The sequence below is a fragment of the Carcharodon carcharias genome, chromosome 15 (assembly GCF_017639515.1).
Source record: "Carcharodon carcharias isolate sCarCar2 chromosome 15, sCarCar2.pri, whole genome shotgun sequence".
NCBI classification, from domain to species: Eukaryota; Metazoa; Chordata; class Chondrichthyes; order Lamniformes; family Lamnidae; genus Carcharodon; species Carcharodon carcharias.
In genome coordinates this window covers 129,634,535-129,658,357 of record NC_054481.1, presented here as the reverse complement: position 1 = coordinate 129,658,357, position 23,823 = coordinate 129,634,535, and the positions used below count along the sequence as shown (strand labels likewise).

Sequence of the window (23,823 nt, the reverse complement as noted above, 5' to 3'; positions counted from 1 at the left end):
CACCGCACAATTCACAAATTGCAGCTTTTGAGAATAGAGTGACTCTGTAGAAACACCATTCCTGCAGCAGTAATTTCTCACCCAACTTCCAACAGACAGACAAAAATATAGTTTATCATGAAATAAAACCATGCTATGAATTTAGCGGAACTTGCAGTATAAACACGCACACTTACCTTCTCTGGATATTTCTGAACCAAATCCTGAACCTTTGTGGCATTCCCATGAGCAGCCTCAATGACGATCCGTCCAGGATTATCCTGATCAGTTGACTGTGACAGCAATTTTTCTAGGACAGAGGTGACTGAACCTACAGTATATGGGCAAAAAGATAATTCTTACTTCTTTGTGCCAACATTGTTTGAAGTAAAATAGCTGTACATGGTTCCATATTGAGCAATACACAGCAGTATTTGACATAGCTAAATCAGTTGTGAAAAGATGCACGGTGCAGATCAATTTTGTTGTTTAAGTTGCAGCTACGTTTGGTCTTCTATTCCTTCCTATTTTCTCCCAAAGGCACCAACTCCTTGCAGGGGCAGAGATCAATGGGCACCTTTCAATATTCACCAAAGTAAATTTCACAGAATCACAGGATTGTTACAGCACAGGAGGTGGCCTTTCAGCCCATCGTGTCTGTGCCGCTGTTCCAAATGAGCAATTAAGAGATGGGGAAATCAGACTTAAGCCAAATTATTCCTTATGGAATGTCCATGAATTGCAAACTTCCAGTAGGATCATTAGACAGTGGTCAAGAAGGAAACCCTGATCAATTCTCATCTCTAATTAAGGCTGTTGCCTCTGGCTAAGATCAGCTACTACAGACTAGATCTTGGAACTTTCATGGTCTGTGTAACTCAGCTACTCACCATCTTGACCAGTTAAAGCCATCAGGGGCTCTTTTATTTCTTCCAAGGAAAAAAGGATGAATTTTGTTTCAAGGCAAAGTTCATCAGGTTTGGAGAATAGAACACTTTTGCCAGTCTGTCAACTATTGTTGACAATAAAACAATCAGCCAGGAACAGCACAATAAATCCATGGTTCCACAGATGGGGGATTTTAACTACAAGGTTAGGTTGGATAAGCTGGGGTTCTCCTTAGAGAAAATGAAATTATGGGGCAATTTGATAGAGGTGTACAAGAATTTGACAGATTTAGATAAAGTGGACAAAGAAAAGCTGTTCTCATTAGCTGATGGTACAAGGATTAGGGGACACAGATTTAAGGTTTTAGGCAAGAGATGCAGGGGGATGTGAGGAAGAACTCCTTTTTTGGAAGCCAGTGGTAATAACCTGAAACTCAGTACCTACAAGTGTGGTGGAAGCGGAGACGATCAATGATCTTATAGGTAATTGGGCGGACACTTGAGGGAAATAAACATGCAGAGCTTGGGGATAGAGCTAGAATGGGACTGACTGGATTCACAGTATCTTTACAGTACAGAAGGAGGCCATTCGGCCCATTGAGTCTGCACCGGCTCTCTGAAAGAGCATTCCACCTAGTCCCACTCTCCTGCCTTATCCCCGTAGCCTTGCACATTCTCTCTTTTCAGGTAGCAATCCAATTCCTTTTTGAATACCACGATCGAACCTGCCTCCACCACCCTTTCAGGAAATTTGTTCCAGACTTCAACCATCCTCTGACAAAGGAGGTTGCCTTCCCTGATTCCCCCAAAGCCACAACTGCTCTCTTCATGCTCTACTTCCCAGAAGGCAGCTCTTCCTGAAGTCTGGAGAGCCCTCTACAATTCAAACTTTTGAGTTTTACCTTCCGTAAAAATCCAACTCTAGTCGCAATAAAGACAGGCAAGTTGAAGGCCCCAGTAGGGAATTTTGCAGGGTTTTCTAGAATACAGCTTTGGGCCCAAGCAACTTGTAAGCTTTACAATTGCACTAAAAGCTCAAATTTTATTTTTAAACCTAGATAGCCATGATCTTTGATGGACAAAGCTGATCCTTATTTGGACACGCTACATTCTTAATTGAAAACATCATTAAACGTTCTACATGTTGGGAACATATCTTGAATTGGCAGCCCATGTGTCACAGTACTGTGGGGTATCAGAAGCAGTTCAAGAGAAAATATTTCGGTTGTCATCTGGACTTTTAAAATTCCCCATCGTAGTCTTCAGCACTACCATGCTTGCCTAACTTCATTGCAAACAGAGTTGGCTCCTTACAGAAAAACCCAAGTTTGAATCCTAAAAAAGACTATCCAATTTCAGGAAGCCATTTCACCCCTGAGAGGTGAAACATGGAGGAAGGAGGACAACTGTAGCTCTAGGGGAAATCAGGGAAGGCAACTTCTTAGAAAAAGACAAAGGCCCGTAACTTGTTCTTCTGAAATGAGTATTAGGCCCTTCTTCCCACATACTGTGACTCATTCTGTACATATTCCTGTGGCCAACAAACTTGTACAGATGCAGAGAGCAGCAACCACCCCATCAACTGAGAACAGAAAGGTTAATCTAACTAGAGACAAAGTACCAACCACAATTAAACTAGACTAAATCTGAACAGAGCAGCTCTCAATCATGGGTCAGGAATGGGTCAAAACTTATGTCTCCATTTTATTGTAATGATGTGGTGTACAACAAAAGGGTTTTTTTTTAAATGAATGTGTCTGGGTGAAGCATTCAAATAATCTAGAGAACAACCTTAACAGGGTTCACATTTGGGTGTCATGATGTAGGTTTAACAAGTGGGGTTACAAGCAGCTCTTGAACATTAAAAAATTAACATTTGCAATGGGCTCAGTGAGCCAAATGACCTCCTTCAATGCAGTAATAACAAATTACATTTCACTCTTGATCTAACACACCTTAGCACCAGAGCATCCTCTCATAACATCAGCAATCCTTGTTGGTTCCAATTGGAATTGCTAACCTCATACCAATTACCAGTGAGTTGGGCAGCTGTGTGCTGTGGGCCAAAGCTCATTCACATAGAACCCTTACACATGACCAACCATCCCATCAACCTTTGCTGGATTTATATTGATGTCCTCACAATGAAAGGCCAGTTTCTCACCACCTGCACCAATAGTTCTCTAGAATGCACTCAAACATCTGGAGCAAAGTTTATTTTAATAGCACTAACAAAGATTCCTAGCTGCACCAACTCCTGAATTAAAGATAAAAGACATTAAAAAAGTCAAAAGTTGTAAATATAAGATTTATTTTAAAACAATATTCAAATATAGATGTACTCTTGGTATTAGTTTCAGGTATTGGATGTGACTCTAAATTCACAGAGCAGACAGATTAGTAAAAAATGCGGTAATTAAAAATTGACTTTACTTTTCATAAGGCAATGGTAAATGCCAGGGCCTTTGTGTACCAGAATTATGGAATTTACTTAACTTTCAGACAATTGTATATTTTCTATGAGTCAACCAGAAGCCAAAGCAGATAAAATGCATCCTATTAAACATAAGGAGAGGATGAGGCCAGAGGAGCTGTTGCTGAACATGCTCACAGTTCATGAAGTACAAGGTAACATCAGCAACTGGAAAATAGCTAATGTTCCAATTTTATATTTCTTCTTAAAAAACAACTGAAGATGAGGCAGCAGCTTGCAATGACAGAGGATGGGGTTTTTTTGAGGAGGGGGTGATGAGTGGTTTTGAAAGGGGCAAGGTACAGTATCCAGAGAGAGGGAATCACTTAACAATGCTCACTGGTATGGTGGCCAGATATTGTACTTGAACAAAAATTAAGGACTTCCAATCTGACATTTTTTTTCATTTTGTCCTTGGCTTCCACATAAGTATTTGTTTAAATCAGGCTTCAGTCTGGTGGTAATAAATTTTGTGCTTCACAGTGCGCAAGTGAAGGTTTTATGATTGAAAAGCATTTGGGTTACCGGGGAAAAGAAGTGCTGCTGATAAGTCAAAATTATTTTTTGATTTAGTGTACAAAAGACCAAGGAAGTAAGACTACTAAAAGCATCTGCTATGTCATGAAACGTCATTGCTTTGGTCTTTGGCTGACTCCTAGAGATTGTGCAATCAACTGAAAGTTAAGAGAGTTGAGGGGTAAAACCAAGCCAAGAGGAACTGGAGGGTAGGGAATGGACAATTCATAAACTTTTTTTTTTAAAAAACATCTCCCCATCACAGCTCCCCCCATTGCGATTTGTTGCTCACATCCCTGTCATTATAAAACCATGACATCCTCCAACTCACTGTGAGCAATACCACGGGAGATCAGCGAGGAGGGGGGGGAGTTTGCTGCCAACGCCTCGCATGCGCAGTGCTAGTGTTGCGCCGCCATGTTTTTTCAGGGGCATTTCCTCTGCTTTCACTGTGGAGTGTGGGGGAGGAACCATGTGTAGCACAGCTGTGGGGTTGTGGCAAAAGAACATTTTTATCCGAAATCTGCAGCGATGACCGTGGGCAAGAGAGGGGGTGGAATATGGGACTTTATTTTAAATCACTGGCTGGCCCTGCCCCCAGGGTGAGGTTAATCCTGTGTCAGTGAGCTGAGGCTGCACCTTCTGTCTGCACATGTTTTCGAGGTAAAACCAGACCTCACAACTTTCTCTGGAACCGATATTTTGTCTGACCATCTACATCTCTCAGTCCCACCCCGCCCTGACTACCCCACCCCCCCACCCCACCCTGACTCTCCCCTCTCCCCCCCTCACCCTGACTCTCTCCCCTCACCCTGACACTCACTCTCTCCCCCCCTCACCCTGACACTCACTCTCTCCCCCCCTCACCCTGACACTCACTCTCTCCCCCCCTCACCCTGACACTCACTCTCTCCCCCCCTCACCCTGACACTCACTCTCTCCCCTCACCCTGACACTCACTCTCTCCCCACCTCATCCTGACACTCACTCTCTCCCCACCTCACCCTGACACTCACTCTCTCCCCACCTCACCCTGACACTCACTCTCTCCCCCCCTCACCCTGACACTCACTCTCTCCCCACCTCACCCTGACACTCACTCTCTCCCCCCCTCACCCTGACACTCACTCTCTCCCCCCCTCACCCTGACACTCACTCTCTCCCCCCCTCACCCTGACACTCACTCTCTCCCCCCCTCACCCTGACACTCACTCTCTCCCCCCCTCACCCTGACACTCACTCTCTCCCCCCCTCACCCTGACACTCACTCTCTCCCCCCCTCACCCTGACACTCACTCTCTCCCCCCCTCACCCTGACACTCACTCTCTCCCCCCCTCACCCTGACACTCACTCTCTCCCCCCCCTCACCCTGACACTCACTCTCTCCCCCCCTCACCCTGACACTCACTCTCTCCCCCCCTCACCCTGACACTCACTCTCTCCCCCCCTCACCCTGACACTCACTCTCTCCCCCCTGCACCTTGACACTCACTCTCTCCCCCCCTCACCCTGACACTCACTCTCTCCCCACCTCACCCTGACACTCACTCTCTCCCCACCTCACCCTGACACTCACTCTCTCCCCACCTCACCCTGACACTCACTCTCTCCCCCCCTCACCCTGACACTCACTCTCTCCCCCCCTCACCCTGACACTCACTCTCTCCCCCCTGCACCTTGACACTCACTCTCTCCCCACCTCACCCTGACACTCACTCTCTCCCCCCTGCACCTTGACACTCACTCTCTCCCCCCCTCACCCTGACACTCACTCTCTCCCCACCTCACCCTGACACTCACTCTCTCCCCCCCTCACCCTGACACTCACTCTCTCCCCACCTCACCCTGACACTCACTCTCTCCCCCCCTCACCCTGACACTCACTCTCTCCCCCCCTCACCCTGACACTCACTCTCTCCCCCCTGCACCTTGACACTCACTCTCTCCCCCCCTCACCCTGACACTCACTCTCTCCCCCCCTCACCCTGACACTCACTCTCTCCCCCCCTCACCCTGACACTCACTCTCTCCCCCCCTCACCCTGACACTCACTCTCTCCCCCCCTCACCCTGACACTCACTCTCTCCCCCCCTCACCCTGACACTCACTCTCTCCCCCCCTCACCCTGACACTCACTCTCTCCCCCCTGCACCTTGACACTCACTCTCTCCCCACCTCACCCTGACACTCACTCTCTCCCCCCTGCACCTTGACACTCACTCTCTCCCCCCCTCACCCTGACACTCACTCTCTCCCCCCCTCACCCTGACACTCACTCTCTCCCCCCCTCACCCTGACACTCACTCTCTCCCCCCCTCACCCTGACACTCACTCTCTCCCCCCCTCACCCTGACACTCACTCTCTCCCCCCCTCACCCTGACACTCACTCTCTCCCCCCCTCACCCTGACACTCACTCTCTCCCCCCCTCACCCTGACACTCACTCTCTCCCCCCCTCACCCTGACACTCACTCTCTCCCCCCCTCACCCTGACACTCACTCTCTCCCCCCCTCACCCTGACACTCACTCTCTCCCCCTCCCTCACCCTGACTCTCTCTCCCTCCCTCACCCTGACTCTCTCTCCCCCTCCCTCACCCTGACTCTCACTCCCCCTCCCTCACCCTGACTCTCTCACTCCCCCTCCCTCACCCTGACTCTCTCACTCCCCCTCCCTCACCCTGACTCTCACTCCCCCTCCCTCACCCTGACTCTCACTCCCCCTCCCTCACCCTGACTCTCTCTCCCCCTCCCTCACCCTGACTCTCACTCTCCCTCACCCTGACTCTCACTCCCCCTCCCTCACCCTGACTCTCACTCCCCCTCCCTCACCCTGACTCTCTCTCCCCCTCCCTCACCCTGACTCTCACTCCCCCTCCCTCACCCGACTCTCTCTCCCCCTCCCTCACCCGACTCTCTCTCCCCCTCCCTCACCCTGACTCTCACTCCCCCTCCCTCACCCTGACTCTCACTCCCCCTCCCTCACCCTGACTCTCACTCCCCCTCCCTCACCCTGACTCTCACTCCCCCTCCCTCACCCTGACTCTCTCACTCCCCCTCCCTCACCCTGACTCTCCCTCCCTTGTGCTGTGTAACACAGTGAGATGCTGTTTCTGAAGGATAAACGTTTTTTAAACAAAAGGCAGGCTGGGCGCAGCAGAGTGACATCAGTGCAGACCACAGCGCATGTGCAGACCACAGTGATATTAAAAGGGTCAGGTTTTAATGAAAATGTTGCTCTAACATTAACAAAGCTAAGTCAATGACCAGAGCTGAAGCTACAATATGTCTCATTAAACATATTCCATTGAGTGTAACGTTAACCTGATGCATCAGGTGGAAAATGATCAGGTTCAGGTTGATTTACACCCTTCCCAACTTTACTCTCTGCTAAAGTCAATGGACAATGAAATCAGGCAGGGTGCAAAAAGGCAGCAGAACTGATTCTGCCTCTTAAGTACTGGGTGAGTTGGGTTAAAAGACCCTATACAATCAACAAAACCGGTTTCCCCAACTACAGTTTTTAAACTGAGAATTAGAAATGGTCTCTTGCTCTCTACATTTTCCAAGTCTACTTTATAAACTTAGCTTCAAAGGTTTACAAATAGTTTGAAAGCTAGAAAGGATGTTTGAAGCTCAAATGGTTAAACTTGTTCAGGAGATTCCACCTTAAGCAATAAGGTAGCATCAAGAAAATACTCTTTTACACCATCTTACTTGCTGAATCAGTTGTGTTGTCTGCTGTCATGAGGTTGGCATCCACCTCTCCAGGTTGTGCTGCAGTTACACATGCTGGGTTAAAGGTCCAGGTTTGGCCCCCAACTCCCACACGTAAATCTCCATCACCATATACCTTTAGTACCTTCCCAACCTGTCCCAGTGCCTGCAGAACATACAACAGAAAATAATATTTAGTATAATGAGGATTCCAGACTACAACAACACTGTACCATAAATATTCATCATCTTATGTTAATCGAAGCAAGTCAGCAACTTCTTGTTCAGCAGGAAGCTGGGTCAACTGACCAAGGTAGTGAATACTTGAACCCCCAAGATCAGGAATGTACCATACCTGGTCAAAGCTGAGATACTTGGGCCTACCAGAGCTCTGACACCTGAGCTGTATACCAAGCAACAGAGGATGTCAGGTACCACAGAGCTATTCCTGCAAGGAATCAACATCTTCCATTGAGTGGGGGTGGATTGGGAGGGAGTAGTATTGGGCAGGGGTGGGGAAAAGAGGGTGCAAGAATTAGTCATTCAAATGAATGATCCAGAAGATAAAATTAATGCCTGTGCGGACAAACATCTGGATTCACAGTAAAGTGATAAACAATAAACAATGCAAAATATGTTTTGAGTCTAATGACACAGATTATTCAGTTAGTATTAATCAAGGAATTTCCAAACTCCAGATTGTGCTTCCTGAGATATGCTTTACGAAGAAATGAAAAGGCACCTACTGGAGTCATGCTGTCAGTCCATTCTCCATGGCCAGTTTGAAGTCTTTTTACAGTTTCTAAATCATCCATCACACGAACAATATCGCCGACTGTGTAGGTGTCAACCTGGAATGAATCAGAGATAAAACTGACTTCCTAAGAATCAGAAGGCATTTCATGTTGTAGGGCTTCAGCATGAATACACAGCTCTGAGTTTATTTAAATACTGAAGTATTTAGTGATACCCAGCAAAGGCCACAATTTTGCATTTTGCTGATTTGAAACAAGTTTCTTCAGGAATTTTAATTCTAGTTTTAGTAGTTCCTGGAGATTTACATAAAATTACATCACATTTACAGCCCAGAAACATAGACCCAATTGGTCCATACCAGTGTTTATGCTCCACATGAGCCTCCTCGCTTCTTACTTCATCCCAGCCAATTGATGGATCCTTTTATCCTTTTATTCCTCATGTAATTATCTAGCTTCCCCTTAAATGCATCTATACTATTCACCTCAACTATTCCATGTCGTAGCAAGCTGCATGTTCACAGCACTCTCAAGTGAAGCAGTTTCTCCTGAATTCCTCAATAGATTTATTGGTGACTATTTTACATTAAAGGTTCGTTCCTTTGGATTCCCCACCAAAAGTGGAGAATCTCAAAATTCACCCTGTTGAAACCCTCCATAATTTTAAAGACTTCCATCAGGATTATGAGAAAAGCCTGTTCAGTGTTAAGTTTCCTGAAAGTTATAACCTCTTGGTTCTGGGATCATACCTGTAAAAAATTTTTTGCACCTTCTCTATATCCTTTATATAATTTGAAGAACAAATTTGAGTACCAATAAAACATGTGCAGGAAAATAGAATTTCCCATGTCTACTGTGAAGTAATTCTAAAAGAGCCTCCAAAACAAGTAGTAAAGTACCAACTGTGAAATTATGGAGGAACATAGGACTTAGGAGCTGGAGCCCTTCAAGCCTGCTCCTCCATTCAATAAGATCATGGCTGATCTGGTTGTGGTCTTAACTCCACTTTCTTGTCTACCTCCATAACCCTCGACTCCCCTGCCTATCAAAAAGCGATCTAACTAAGCCTTAAATAAATTCAGTATCCTAGCCTCCACTGCTTTTTGGGGGAGAGAATTCCACATGCTAACGACCCTCTGAAGAAAACATTTATCCTCATCTCGGTCCTTAAAAGGGAGACCTCTTATTCTTAAACTGTGTACCCTAGGTCTAATCTCCCCCCACAAGAGAAAACATCAAGATCTTATATACTTTTCAATAAGAGCATCTCTCATTCTTCCAAAGGGTATAGGCTCAACCTATTCAACATTTCTTCATAATGTAAGCCCTCCTCCCACCTTACTTCATCCCAGCAAATCGGCAGACCCTTTTTATTCCTCATGTACTTATTTAGCTCCCCTTTAAACGCATCAAAACTATTCACCTCAACTACTGCATGTGGTAGCAAGCTGCACATTCACAGCACAATCGAGTGAAGACGTTTCCCCTGAATTCCTCATTAGATTTATTGGTGACATCCCAGGAATGAGTTGAGTGAACCTTCTCTGAACTAGTTCTAACACAACCGTGGGCTGAATTTTCTGGCTGGCCTGCGGGTGGCGAAGCCTGCACATCAGCGCTTAAAATGTCGCACGCTGACATCGCTCGAGCGTCCTGACATCAGCGCGCGGCATCGTGATGTTTAGGTTGGCAGCGCCCGCCATTAATTAAAGGCCTTGTTAAGGCCATGAAGTCACCAATTGTTGACGATTTTGAGGGGCCTGTGCGAACTTCGGTTCAGCGCACGGGCCCAACAGGCAGGCGGGTAAGTGATTTTTTTTTAAACAAACCTCATCCACTGGCAGGACGAGGTTTGATTTCGGATTTAAAAAAGTTTGGTAAAGTTTCTGTGTACTTCATTAACATGTCCCATCTCGTGTGACATTTTCACCTGAGGGGGACATGTTAATGATTTTTAAATTTTTCTAGTTTTGAACTTTCACCACCTTTCAGCGATCTCCCTGAGGCAGCACTTAGCCTCAGGGAGATGTGTGCTCTTTCGTGCACATGCGTGAAAGAGCACACTCTCGCAGTTGGGGAATCCTCTCCCCCCGTCTGCACAGGAACTGTATAGAGCTCGCTGTCGGGTGTCATGCTGGGCGGGCCTTAGTTGGCCTGCCCATGTGAAATGGTAGAGGCCTGTTTCGGTGGCGGCGATCGGCTCCCCCCGCACCCCCGGTCTCACCAAGGCCCTGTACCGCTGCAATATAACTTCCCTACTTTTTATTCCATTCCCCTTGTAATAAATGGCAACATTTCATTTGCCTTCCTAATCACTTGTACTATTTTAGAAGTTTCTTCCAAGGTAGAAATCCTATGGGACATATTAAAGTTGCGTAAAGTAATTCTAACATAAATGAATGACTTCAAACCAAAGTCATTTTATCCCAGAGTTATTTTGTCAATCAAAAGTTTTGTAATAATGTTGGGCTGGATTTGCGGTAAGAACAGCACTCGCCATTATGAACATGTAAATTGGAAAGCAATCGTACATGCACAGTTAAATGTGAAAATCGGAAAATTTGTGTCCGAGATGCCCTCCTCCATCAGCTGCATAAGAGAACCTCATCAAGAGACTCACCACTGAAAGACATGGAATACCAAAGTCGCTGTAGTTACCTGATATACACACTAACCTCACCAGAAACATTTAAGGCTCATCGATCACAGTGCAAGTATCATTTCAGTAGCATGAAGAATCTTAATTACTTCCAAGCAGCCTCTCTGGGACTGAAAATGAACTTTAACAAGTGTGGAGCCTTATTCTTTCAGAATTTAATTATTGCTGGAGATTTTTAAATGACTTTAAGTAATTTAAAACTTTTTTTTCTGTCTTAAGTCAAGGGCACTGCGCTTCTTCAATAACTGATTGACAGGACTTTGTGAAAAAATCCATAGAAAGTCTAGGAGCAAAGGTGAGACTGGTGCCATTTGTTTGCCACTTACTGCAAAATTCTGCCCAGTATTTTCAAAACCACTTTAAAATAATCTATGCAGCATTGTTAAAGCTGTTCATTAATATTGCGACAAAAACTAACGTCTCTGCAACTAACTCTTGGGTTGAGCCACAGAAATTATATTTTGAATCATGTATTAAATATTCAAATAAAAGAACTGTTAATATATCTTTACATCTGTTGTTACTATAGCATTGCAAAACTGGTTACTGGGGAAATACCAATTTCCATAGTCAAATTAATTTAAATTGCCAGAAAATCACAACTGTGCCTAAGTCATAATTTGAATTTCCAGAGGCTGAAAATTGAAATGGAGTCAAGACGCCATGACCTATAAAGCAATAGTGAAATTTGCTGCAATATCTTGTAGTAATTTATCAGACCAGTGAAAGTGGAATGTTGAAACCTCCCACAGTTATGTAATACAATTTAACAAAGATTTGATTAAAAGCATATATCTGGCACAGGAACTGCTGTACTTCTCTTTGCAAAGAGTGGATAAGCTGGCTAGATCTCAATAGGGGAATTATTAGTCTATTGTCCTATAACAGAACTGTTTCTGTCATTAAATGAGTAATGACTGGTTTGAAGAGTCAAAACTGAAAGCCATTGTTACAAGATAAGTGGCTCAATTCATTTTCATCTCTTAGGCAAGGCTTAGTGAATAGCTAATTGCAACACACTTATCAGTCTGCACAGACACACTATTCAAATTGAGCAGGAATGAGAGAACATTCCAATGAATTACATGATGAATAGTCATTTACTTTATATTTCAGTGACATTTAAGGTGCATTAGCTAAAGATACTCTAAAGTCTAATACCAATTTTGAAGTTAATGAATATATACAAATCTATACAATATCACTAAAACAACTTGAGAAAATACAACAACCCTAATTAAGGAAACTCACCAATTACACTAGTGCTAATCCCCTTTGATGTCTGATGATTTATCAAGTATGTTTCAATAGTCATAGCATTTGGATGATAATTTGTTTTACTTTTTTATCAATAAGCTACTTAACGGGCATCTATAAAGTACTAACATACTTTGACTCAAGTCAGATGTCTGGTTATTGTAAATATTAATAACAGATTAAGTTGTTCATTTCTAGTTAAGTCTAGTTTTCATAAAGCAGGTTGAGCTGACTTTCAATATTTTTTTTAAATTACAAAATGCTGACATTGCAAGTCTTAAATCAGAACTGCACCATATTTTCCATCTCTATTTTTGAGTACAGTAAGTTCTTGGAATGACCCAGATAGATCAGTGAGACTGTAGCCGTAAATGCTGATATTAAAAAGTACAAATCAGAAGAATGCATGTGGTCTTCCCTGGAATATGTTCAAAACACACACTCTGGACTTGCACGTTTCAAAGGAGCATTTGGGTAATTAATAAAATATTCTCTTACTTATTTGGGAGAAATGTGGATCCAGCAGCATACATCTTCTACATTTAATTTTTTTTCAGAAAAACTAAGACATGTTTTATAGCAGGCATGACCTGTGGTTCAAGGGTGCTTTGCACCATTCGTCACCTCATGTATTTGTAACTAAAATGTTTTACACTACTCTTTAGATTCTCTTTGTGAAGTGCATTTTTGATTTTGTAAACTCAATCTAAAATAGAAGGCAGCATCAAGCTAACATCAGTAAAGCTTTTGCTTTAATACACTACCTCTCCACTATAGTTATTGACAATCTGGGAATTCTAGAAGATATGACTTCATGTCATTTTGTAGATATAAGAGAAGACTTACATTTATATACCTTATATTGGTGTCTTCTGGTTTTCAACTCTCCCTTCAATGGGAACAGTTGCTCTCTACCAATTCTGTCTAGACCCCCCCCTCATGATTTTGAACACCTGGTTTCCCCAAGGGCTGGGAATAGTAAAACAATTAGTTATGCTATTAAACCTTAATCAATCATGTTCTTCTAGACTTCAGACCTAATTCCTGATGGCATTTTTGAAAACTGCCTCCATACAAAGTTCATAATGTTAGAGCCAGCCTCTGTGAAAAGTATAACAATTTAAACAGAACAGAACTTATGTCAATCAATAATTGTCTAGTGTGCTCAATTGTAATGTGTGCAGTCACTGTCCCAAAAAACCTTTGGGTTATTCATTTGCTAGGGCATGGACACCAACTTGCACTGTAACACTGTGGGAAAAGGAATGTTACTTGTACAATATTTTATTGTGATTGTTCACAGGCACCAGGAAATTAATATTTAGCACCTATTAAACATGTACATTCATTGAAGGATGTTTGTTTATACTGGTTTTTCAAAAGTTGTTGGACTTGTATTCAAACTGGTTTAGAAGTCCACTAATCATGTTCAAATATATTTGCAATCAGTACAGTTGAAACAAATTAACCCAGGTTTAATCTGCTCCTGTAGTTTGCCTGCACTTATGAGATAACTATCATTTATAAGGGTTCTTCATCCTAACATGTAGCAATAACTGCCATGTGTACATTGTGACTAAGAACTGTACTAAGCAGAAAGTATGTTTTCCCAAGTACAAGAACAGCCAATTAAGGGTGTATTTTCTACACACCCCACCCAAAATGCAGTTTGTCGCCATTGGTGATCCCTTTTCCGATCACACAAGGAAAGACACACCCACAACCTTTACTAAACCAAGTAAAAGACAGAGAGAAGCAAAATGAGTTAAGGGGAAATAAACAGCAGAAGTGAGACACCGAAGAAGAGGAGAAACACATAGGGAAAGTGTAACACAAAGACATCAGAATTTGACCATGTTTAATTCCTAAAGAGATCAACTAGTATACATTATAAATGAATAAACGTACAGGAAGGAAAATGTTATCAATGATTCATTTTTAAGAATTTGCCCAATACATGGGTTGAGTTGAGAAATTCAAAACAAACAGATCTAAATTAAAAGATAAAAACAAAAAAACTGCGGATGCTGGAAATCCAAAACAAAAACAGAATTACCTGGAAAAACTCAGCAGGTCTGGCAGCATCGGCGGAGAAGAAAAGAGTTGACGTTTCGAGTCCTCGAAACGTCAACTCTTTTCTTCTCCGCCGATGCTGCCAGACCTGCTGAGTTTTTCCAGGTAATTCTGTTTTTGTTCTAAATTAAAAGGCTGCTTGTGCTTGCTCATCTTGTTGTGTGCCCCGGTTTTTAACTAAATGATGCACTGATGATAAATTGATTAGCCTTTTCTTTTAATACAGAGCTGTGGGCTTTCAGCTGTGTAAATAGAAACATTTCAAATTTGAGTCTACACAATGTTATCACATATACAAACTGTAAAAGTTTAACCACTCCCAATTTCCTTCTAGCCAATCTTCCCTTGTGCAGTGGCAATGTACACAGGGCATTTAATGGTACATGATAGGAGGAAGAACCCTTTATAAATGATAGCCACTTCATAATTGTAGGCAAACTACAACAGCAGATTAAACCTGGGTTAATTAGTTTTAACTGTACTGGTTTCAAATAATTAGATTAATAATAACAATTAATTCAAATAATTCTCAGTTCGACATACAAGTCCAACAACTTTTGAAAGATCAGTATAAACAAAACTGCGTGCCAAACATCCTTCAACAAATGTTTATGTTAAATATATGTTTAATAGCTACTAAGTGTTAATTTCCAGGTGCCCTTGAATGATCGCAGTATAACACTGTACAATTAACATTCCTTGGCCCACAGTGTTCCAGTACAAGTTAGTGTACATGTCCTAGCAAATGAATAGCCTTGAGGGTTTTTGAGACTATGACTATACACCTCTCACACCTGAGCATGCTAGACAATTATTGATTGATATAAATGCCCTATGTTCTTCTCTCTGGCTTTCACTGGTGACATATATTAATGACTGTCTTTTGAAAGCAGGCACCTCAGTTCCTGGTTTTATCGATGAATGGATTAATTTTTTTATCTCTCATAAATCCTTCATCTATTCTGGGCTATTAAACTCTACAACTGATAAGTGAAAGTATCTGAACTAAACTGGAATCAAATGTCAAAAGATTTTCTTGCCTCAGCATGTTTAAGCTATTTACATTTCTATTTAGCAGTATCACTTGGAAAAGTATTTTTCAACTAACAAGTATCATTTTAATTACAAGTTAATGAGGCTATTAGCAACTATTCATTTTTATTTCATGCTTTTTAATACAAACTAATACTTTTCATAGTTCTACAAGTTATAAACAAAATATGTAATTCAAGTGGGCCAATAACTCTTTCAGAAGATGACTGGATTCCCAATCATGAGCAACACACCTGACGTTTTAGGTCGCGCAATGGGAGAGTGCCATTCTCGGCCAAGCTGCGGGTTAGAATTCTACCTAGCAGTTGCCTCGGGACAGGTTTTAAAGGGAGTCTTGATTTGCACCGTGATTAGAGACATGGGAAGCTGCTTAGCTATATAAATCTCGAAGCAGAAAAACAACTTTAAGTTAGGTGTAATCTCCAAGTCCCAATGGGTATCAAGAATTTAACCCTGATTGCTGCTTGGATGTTGTTTTCTTGCTATGAACAATATGGGTAGAAATTCAACAACATTGTGCTTGCCTGTAAAACAAGCACACCAATAACAAATTTAGCAGTAGAAATCAACATCTAATTGCACATGGATCAATTGCCCAGGTCCTTTATTTGGCGATAAAAAACAAAAAACTGTGGATGCTGGAAACCCAAAACAAAAACAGAATTACCTGGAAAAACTCAGCAGGTCTGGCAGCATCGGTGGAGAAGAAAACAGTTGACGTTTCGAGTCCTCATGACCCTTCAACAGAACAGCTCTATTGAAGGGTCATGAGTACTCGAAACGTCAACTCTTTTCTTCTCTGCCGATGCTGCCAGACCTGCTGAGTTTTTCTAGGTAATTCTGTTTTTACCTTTATTAGGCAGCTGCATGAACTGAGTGCTAACCTCATTTTGACACGAAATAATGCCAAGGCACACGTTACTGAACCCTCGACATGGTGTGTTCCATCTGGAGTGGAACAGACACTGTTCCTCTCAGTAATAACTGGTCTACAAGCAGTCTAACCAGAAACCCTTAGTGGGGGGATCCACTGGATGCTGCCACCAAAAATACAAGTACTATACTTATCTTGATGTGACACTTCCAGGAACCACCCGATAAGTTTGGGCCATAGGGATGACTTTCTCTAGAGGTGCAGCAAGATCCAGTAACCAAACCTAACTATTCCAATCAAACCAGAAGGCCGATAGGTCAACTAGTTAGTCACAGTAAGGAAGCTTACGATCAGCTATGCACCTGAAAATGAGTGATAACAAATATAGTCCCCTTTGTTTTTAAAATATTCTCAGTTGCAGTGTTCCTCCATGGGCACAGTCCCTTTAAGTTAACAGTAGAATGGATGTACATGGATAATGCAAGCTGATAGGATCCATTTCCCCTTGTTAATACCAGTGTACAGCGAAGCTGAATTGGTTTGACAATGATACAAAGCAAACCTTTTCAGTCTCTGCCTGTTTCTTTTTTCTGCTGATATATAACAAAATGGGACACTGACTATAACAATGCAAAAGGAAAATATTGCTGATGCTGGAAATCTGAAATCAACACAGAAAATGGTGGAAATACTCAGCAGGTCAGGCAGCAGCTGTGGAGAGAGAAACAAAGTTAACGTTTCAGGTTGATGACTTGTCATCGGTTCTGAAACATTAATTCTGTTTCTCACTTTTTTCAAGCACTTTCCATTTTTATTTGGGACACTGACTACCTGTTTCCTGCTTATATTGCATTACCATCCTTCTCCTTCCACAGTGTTTTGAAACAGATAATGCACAGGTTTTATAATGCCAGGTAAGATCAATAATACAATAATTCAGAGTCCCTGAATTGGAGAGCTCACATCCAGATTAAATCAAAACTCCTATGATATAGTACTCTCAAATTAAGGCTGATTAAGAAACAGACATAGGAAGAGCATCTGTTTGGAATACTGATTAATTTATGTTGCATTATTGCGGTTAAATGTGACACATATTTCACGGATGCAAAAGGTTTACCACATAAGAAAGCAGGCTCTACTATTGGCTGTACCTTTGTAAGAGCTCCAGAGTGGAAGGTCCATCGAATGTTATTGCTGTACTGAACTCTCACATCTCCGCGGTCTGTTATTCTGTGCACAGTACCAGTCCGTCCAACATACTGTACAAAAAAAAAGCGGAGGGGATTAATTCAACAGCAAAAGAGTGACCTCTGCCATATTGAAATCCTAATAAGCAGGAAAATTGCCGTCTCATGCCAGGTAATTGGAAGGAATTATTTTGCACTCAGAAAAACTGACATGAAGGTAGTGGTGAGAGTGTATGGTTTGTTTATAAAGAGTTCTGATCAACCTTATTATTGTAATGTTTAATAGTCACTTTAAGCCTTTCACCTCAAGTCTAGGAAACTTTGAACTTGACCACAATATTTCTTTGATTGGCTTTAAACTTTTTTGCTTCTCTTCCTCTAGAATTTTCTCTCGTGGATTTTAATTATGGAGTTTTTTCAAATTTTGCCAAATTTTCAACTGCTACTCTTTTTCAGATAATGGCAAGAGTCAGAAAACACCTTGGGAACCTTGTCTACTTTTTATCACAAAGACACAAATCACACCCCAGTTCAAAGAAGAGGTACAACCAGGTATGAGGGAAGACTGGTGAAACTTGGCCCATCACTTTGAAAGTAGGTGACGGTGGGGACCTGACAGAGGTATACAAGTTGTAAATAGTATGGACATATAAATCTACAACATTATTTCAATGAAACTTGTTAAAAGCTCAAACTAGCAAAGGTAACTGTAGACCAGTAACAACAAAAACTCGCATTTATGCAGCGCCATAAACTGAAAAACATCCAAGGCATCATCAGACAAAAATGGATGCCGAGACAGAGGAGGTTTGAGCAGTGGTTCCCAAAAACATGGTTAAAGAGGTCAGTTTTAAGAGGGGCCTTAAAGGGGGAGATGTTGGCATAGCGGTACTGTCACACGAAAGTAATCCAGAGGCCCAGCCTAATGCTCTGTGGATAAAAGCAAAACACTGGATGTTGGAAAATGCTGGAAAAACTCAGCAGGTCTGGAGAGAGAAACAGAGTTAATGTTTTGAGTCCATATGACCCTTTTTCAGAGCTAAAGAGAAGTAGAAATGTGATGGATTTTATACTGTTTAAGAGGGGGTGGAGCAGGTGGAACAAAATAGGTCAGAGATCGGTGGGAGCTCAAGAGAGATTGATAAAGATGTCATGGACACAGGACAAAGAGAGTGCTAATGGTAGTGTTAAAGACTAAAGAAAGTGCTGATAGCGGCATAAAGGTACAACAGCAGAATGTGTTAATAGCAGAACAAGGCTCAATGCTCTGTGAAAGCAAAACATAAAAACAGGTGACAGATCACCATGGGGGGGGGGGGTGTGTGTTGGGGACGAACAACAGAGGGATTGTATACCCCATAATCTGCAACCTCAAAGGTTTTCTTCTGTAAGTGGCTGACCTACTTCCCCAGAACTTCTTCACCATCTACAAGGGACAAGTCAGGCGGCTGATGGAATACTCTTGCCTGGATAGACGCAGCTACACAACTGTTCAACAGTCTTAACACCATCCGGGGAAAAGCAGTCTGCTTGATCAGTACAAATTTAACTATCTTAAACATTCACTCCCTCCACTATTGGCATTCCGTGGCTACAGTGTGTACTATCTACAGAATGCACTGCAGCAACTTGCCAAGGCTTCTTCAGCAGCACATCCCAAATCTGCATCCTCCACCACTTAAAAGGACAAGGGTAAGTAGTGCACATCACCTGCAAGTTCCCCTCCAAGTCATACACCATCCTAACATGGGCATATATTGTTGTTCTTTAATTGAAACAGGGTCAAGTTCCTGCAACTACCTAACAGCGCTGTGAGAGTACCTACACCATACAATTGAAAAATTTAAGGGCAACTTGCAATACCAATCTTGCCAGTGGCAACCATATGCTGAGAATTAAAAAATGATTAATTTGTAATAAAGTGAAAATAAAATATACCAGCCTTGCCAGCAATGCCCATGTCTCAAGAATTAATTCAAGTGAAAGGGTTATATTAGTTTGGTGAAAATAAAATATTAAAAAAATGAGAAAAAGAGAAAGAAAAATGGTGGGGGAGAGAATCCAGTATGAACAGGAATTTAAAAATCTTTAGTTTTATATTTTAAAAATTAATTCCATCTTTTAAATGAAAGAAAGGATCCAAAGCAGTGTTTTAAAGTGATAGATGATCAGGTGGGGCTGGTCAATTTGAAAAGAATAAATGGGGAAGGAAGGAAAAGAGGACAAGCAGAGTTAAAATGTTTCTTGTAAACTTTCAACTAAAATGGGGTTTAGAAGTTAACCTTCATAGTTCATGGTTACTATTACAGCAATGAAGCAATTCCTGAAGCCACAATGGTTTTATTTTTGGAATGTATGTTCCATCAGCCGCCTGACTTGTCCCTTGTAGATGGTGGAGAAGTTCTGGGGAAGTAGGTCAGCCACTTACTGAAGAGAACCTTTGAGGTTGCAGATTATGGGGGTATACAATCCCTCTGTTGTTCATCCCCAACACCCCTGCCCTCCCCATGGCGATCTGTCACCTGTTTTTATGTTTTGCTTTCACAGAGCATTGAGCCTTGTTCTGCTATTAACACATTCTGCTGTTGTACCTTTATGCCGCTATCAGCACTTTCTTTAGTCTTTAACACTACCATTAGCACTCTCTTTGTCCTGTGTCCATGACATCTTTATCAATCTCTCTTGAGCTCCCACCGATCTCCGACCTATTTTGTTCCACCTGCTCCACCCCCTCTTAAACAGTATAAAATCCATCACATTTCTACTTCTCTTTAGCTCTGAAAAAGGGTCATATGGTCATGTGGTCACCACATTACAGGAAGGACATGACTGCTCTGGAGAGAGTGCAGAGGTGCCTTACAAAAATGCTGCCAGGGCTTGAAAATTGCAGCTATGAGGAGAGATTTGATAGGATAGGGTTGTTTTCCTTAGAACGAGGCAGTTGAGGGGTGACTTAATGGAGGTGTACAAAATTATGAGTGACCTCGATAGGGTAGACAGGAAAGACTTGTTTCCCCTAGCTGAGGGGTCAATTACCAGGGACCATAGATTTAAGGCGATTGGTAGAAGGATTAGAGAGAACATGAGGAAAAGCTTCTTCACGCAGAAGGTGGCGGGTGTCTGGAATTTGCTGCCTAAATTGGTGGTTGAGGCTGAAATGCTCAACTCATTTAAAAGGTGCATCTGCATCTGAAGTGCTGTAACCTGCAAGGCTATGGACCAGGTGCTGGAAAGTGGGATTAAAATGAGCGGGCTAGTTTCTTTTTCTGCCCGGCACAGCCATGATGGGCTGAATGGCCTCTTTCTGCACCGTAACTTTTCTATGTTCTAGTTTACTTTAGCATCAAAGCAGAAAATTTTGAAAAGTTCCCAGCCTAAGAAGAATGGAATATTTCAGAGATGCTGGCAACATTGAGGGTTACCTCTGCCATTTTAGGATTCCATCCTCCATGTCCTTCCTGCATCTGCCGGAGAATATCTATCTCTAGGAGGCATTTCACTTTGTCATTATGCTGGAATGAGTGGCCATCAGCACTTTCCTGCCTGGGGAGTTCAACGTGTTCGCCTGAAAGGAGAATGGAAATCTCAGCCTGAAAAGCTCACAAACATTTGGAGAAGCGTGGCAACACTTTGACATTAATTAAAATAAAGAATAACCTTACAAGTGCTGGTGTATAAACGCTGAATTATAAGTGCTCCTCAACAAGACAATTTTTAAAGGTTATGTAAGATAAAAACAGGAAACTGCAGATGCTGGAAGATCTCAGCAGGTCTGGCAGCATCTGTGGAGAGAGAAACAGAGTTAACTGCATTGCAAAGAAGAGTAACTCAACTCAAAGCGTTAACTCTGTTTCTTTCTTCACAGATGCTGTTAGATCTGCTGAGCATTTTCTGCAATTGCTGTTTTTATTTCAGATTTCCAGCATCTGCAGTATTTTGCTATTAAGACTGAGGTGTCAGAAGTAGTCCATAATTTCTCTATAGATATATCTTGTTATTACTGACTTGTTCAATCCTAGCTCCTTCAAGGTCTAAAACTATATTTGCTGAAAAAAGGCCTCAACTGTTGATGGAACAGAATTCAGACTAAAATAGAGATGCTCCAACCGGACGTCTAACACAAAAGCAAAATATTGCAGATGCTGGAAATACTCAGCAGGTCTAGCAGAACTAGAATCGAGAATGATGAAAAGTTACAGATCTGAAACGTTAACTCTGTCTTTCTCACCACAGATGCTGCCAGGCTTGCTGATTACTTGCAGCATTTTATGTATTTATGACGCTCTGGCCACATGAGCTCAGAGCAACCACACACACAACGGTCAGAGAGTTGCAATGAAAGCATCTTGTAGCATCTTACCCCGAGCTGAGGACTTACTTTTAAATTACAAAATAATTACTTTTGAATATAGGGAATGTCAAGCTGTTCAAGAAAAGCTACAACACAGGCGCCTACCCAGCAATGTGGAAAATTGCCCAGCAGTGCCCTGTACACAAAAAACAGCACAAATCCAACCCGGCCAATTACCGCCCTATCAGTCTATTCTCCATCATCAGTAAAGTGATGGAAGGGATCATCAACAGTGCTACCAAGCGGCACTTGCTTAGCAATCGCCCATTCACTGATGCGCAGTTTGAGTTCCGCCAGGATCACTCAGCTTCTAACCTCATTGCAGCGTTGGTTTAAACACGGACAAGAGAGTTGACTCCCGAGGTGAGGGAGCATTTGACCAAATGTGGCATCAAGGAGCCCTAGAAAAACTGGAGGCAATGGGAATCGGTGGGAAAACTCTCTGCAGGTTGAAGTCATACCCAGCACGAAGGAAGATGGTTGTGATTGTCATCATGATTGTGAGGTCAGTCATCTCAGTTCCAGGACATCACTGCAGGAGTTCCTCAGGATAGTGCCCTGGACCCAATTATCTTCAGCTGCTTCATCAATGATCCTCCTTCCATCATAAGGTCAGAAGTGGGGATGTTCGCTGATGATTGCACAATGTTCAACATCAGTCGCGACTCCTCAGATACTGGAGCAGTCCATAGCCAAATGCAGCAAGACCTGGACAATATCCAGGCTTGGGCTAACAAGTGGTAAGTAACATTCACACCACACAAGTGCCAGGCAATGACCATCTCCAACAAGACAGAATATAACCATCACCCCTTGAAATTCAATGGCATTACCATCGCTGAATCCCCCACTAACAACATCTTGGGAGTTACCGTTGACCAGAAACTGAAGTGGACTCACCTTATCAATACTGTGGCTCCAAGAGCAGGTCAGAGGCTAGGAATCCTGCGGCAAGTAACTCACCTCCAGACTTCCCAAAGGCTGTCCACCATTTACAAGGCACAAGCCAGAAGTGTGATGGAATACTCTCCTCTTGCCTGGATGAATGCAGCTCCAAAACTACTTAAGAAGCTTGATGCCATCCAGAACAAAGCAGCCCGTTTGGTAGGCTCCCCTCTCCACAAACATTCACTCCCTCCACCACCAACGCACAGCAGCAGCAGTGTGTACCATCTACAAGATGCATTGCAAAAACTCACCAAGAATTCTTAGGCAGCACCTTCCAAACCCACAACCACTTAACACCTAGAAGGACAAGGGCAGCAGATACATGGGAACATCACCCTTGAAGTTCCCCTCCAAGTCACTCACCACCCTGACTTGGAAATATATCGCTGTTCTTTCACTGTCACTGGGTCAAAATCCTGGAACTCCCTCCCGAACAGCACTATGGGTGTACCTACACCACAGGGATTGCAGCGATTCAAGAAAGCAGCTCACCACCACCTTCTCGAGGGATGGGCAATAAATGCTAGCCTAGGTAGCAATACCCACATCCTGCAAATGAATTTTAAAGAGGAAGGCAAATGTGGCAGCCAATTGATGCATAGCAAGATCCCACAAACAACAATGAGACAAATGACCAGATAATCAATTTCTGTTGTAGTTGGTTGAGGGAATAATTGTTGTCCAAAACACTGGGACAACTTCCCACCTTCCTCACATAGTGCTATTGGATCATCATGTCCACCCAAGAGGACAGACAGGGCCTAGGTTTAGTTCCCTCAGTACTGCAGCAAATATCCGCCTAGGTTATGTGCTCAAGTCTCTGGAGTGAGGCTTGAACCAACAACTTTCCAACTCAGAGGTGAGAGTGTCGTCACTGAGTCCAATCCCAAGAGCAGAAATAGTTTGGTGCTAAAAGACAAAAAAATTAAAGGTGCTACTAAACAGCAATAGCATACTTTCAAGAGTATTGTTTTGCAACCAAAGAATAAAAAATCATCATTTGCAATCACGCAGCCTAATGCCACTGGGTTCATTATTGCTGCCTTTACTGTAAATCTTCCAGAATGTTTTTGAAGTGCTGTATGTACAGAC

The 23,823-nt window shown here is 42.6% G+C and overlaps 1 protein-coding gene across 2 annotated transcripts in view; it reads right to left on the bottom strand.

Moving 5' to 3' along the window:
- mib2 (MIB E3 ubiquitin protein ligase 2) overlaps nt 1–23,823 on the bottom strand; it is a 273,357-nt gene that overhangs the window by 32,722 nt on the left and 216,812 nt on the right. For both annotated transcript variants that reach the window (XM_041206822.1, XM_041206821.1), the window contains exons 6-10: nt 20,855–20,997; nt 17,397–17,504; nt 8,318–8,422; nt 7,572–7,737; nt 177–310 (exon numbers count right to left, since the gene is read on the bottom strand). In XM_041206822.1, the coding sequence (XP_041062756.1) occupies nt 177–310; nt 7,572–7,737; nt 8,318–8,422; nt 17,397–17,504; nt 20,855–20,997 (656 nt within the window). The remainder of the gene's footprint in view (nt 1–176; nt 311–7,571; nt 7,738–8,317; nt 8,423–17,396; nt 17,505–20,854; nt 20,998–23,823) is intronic.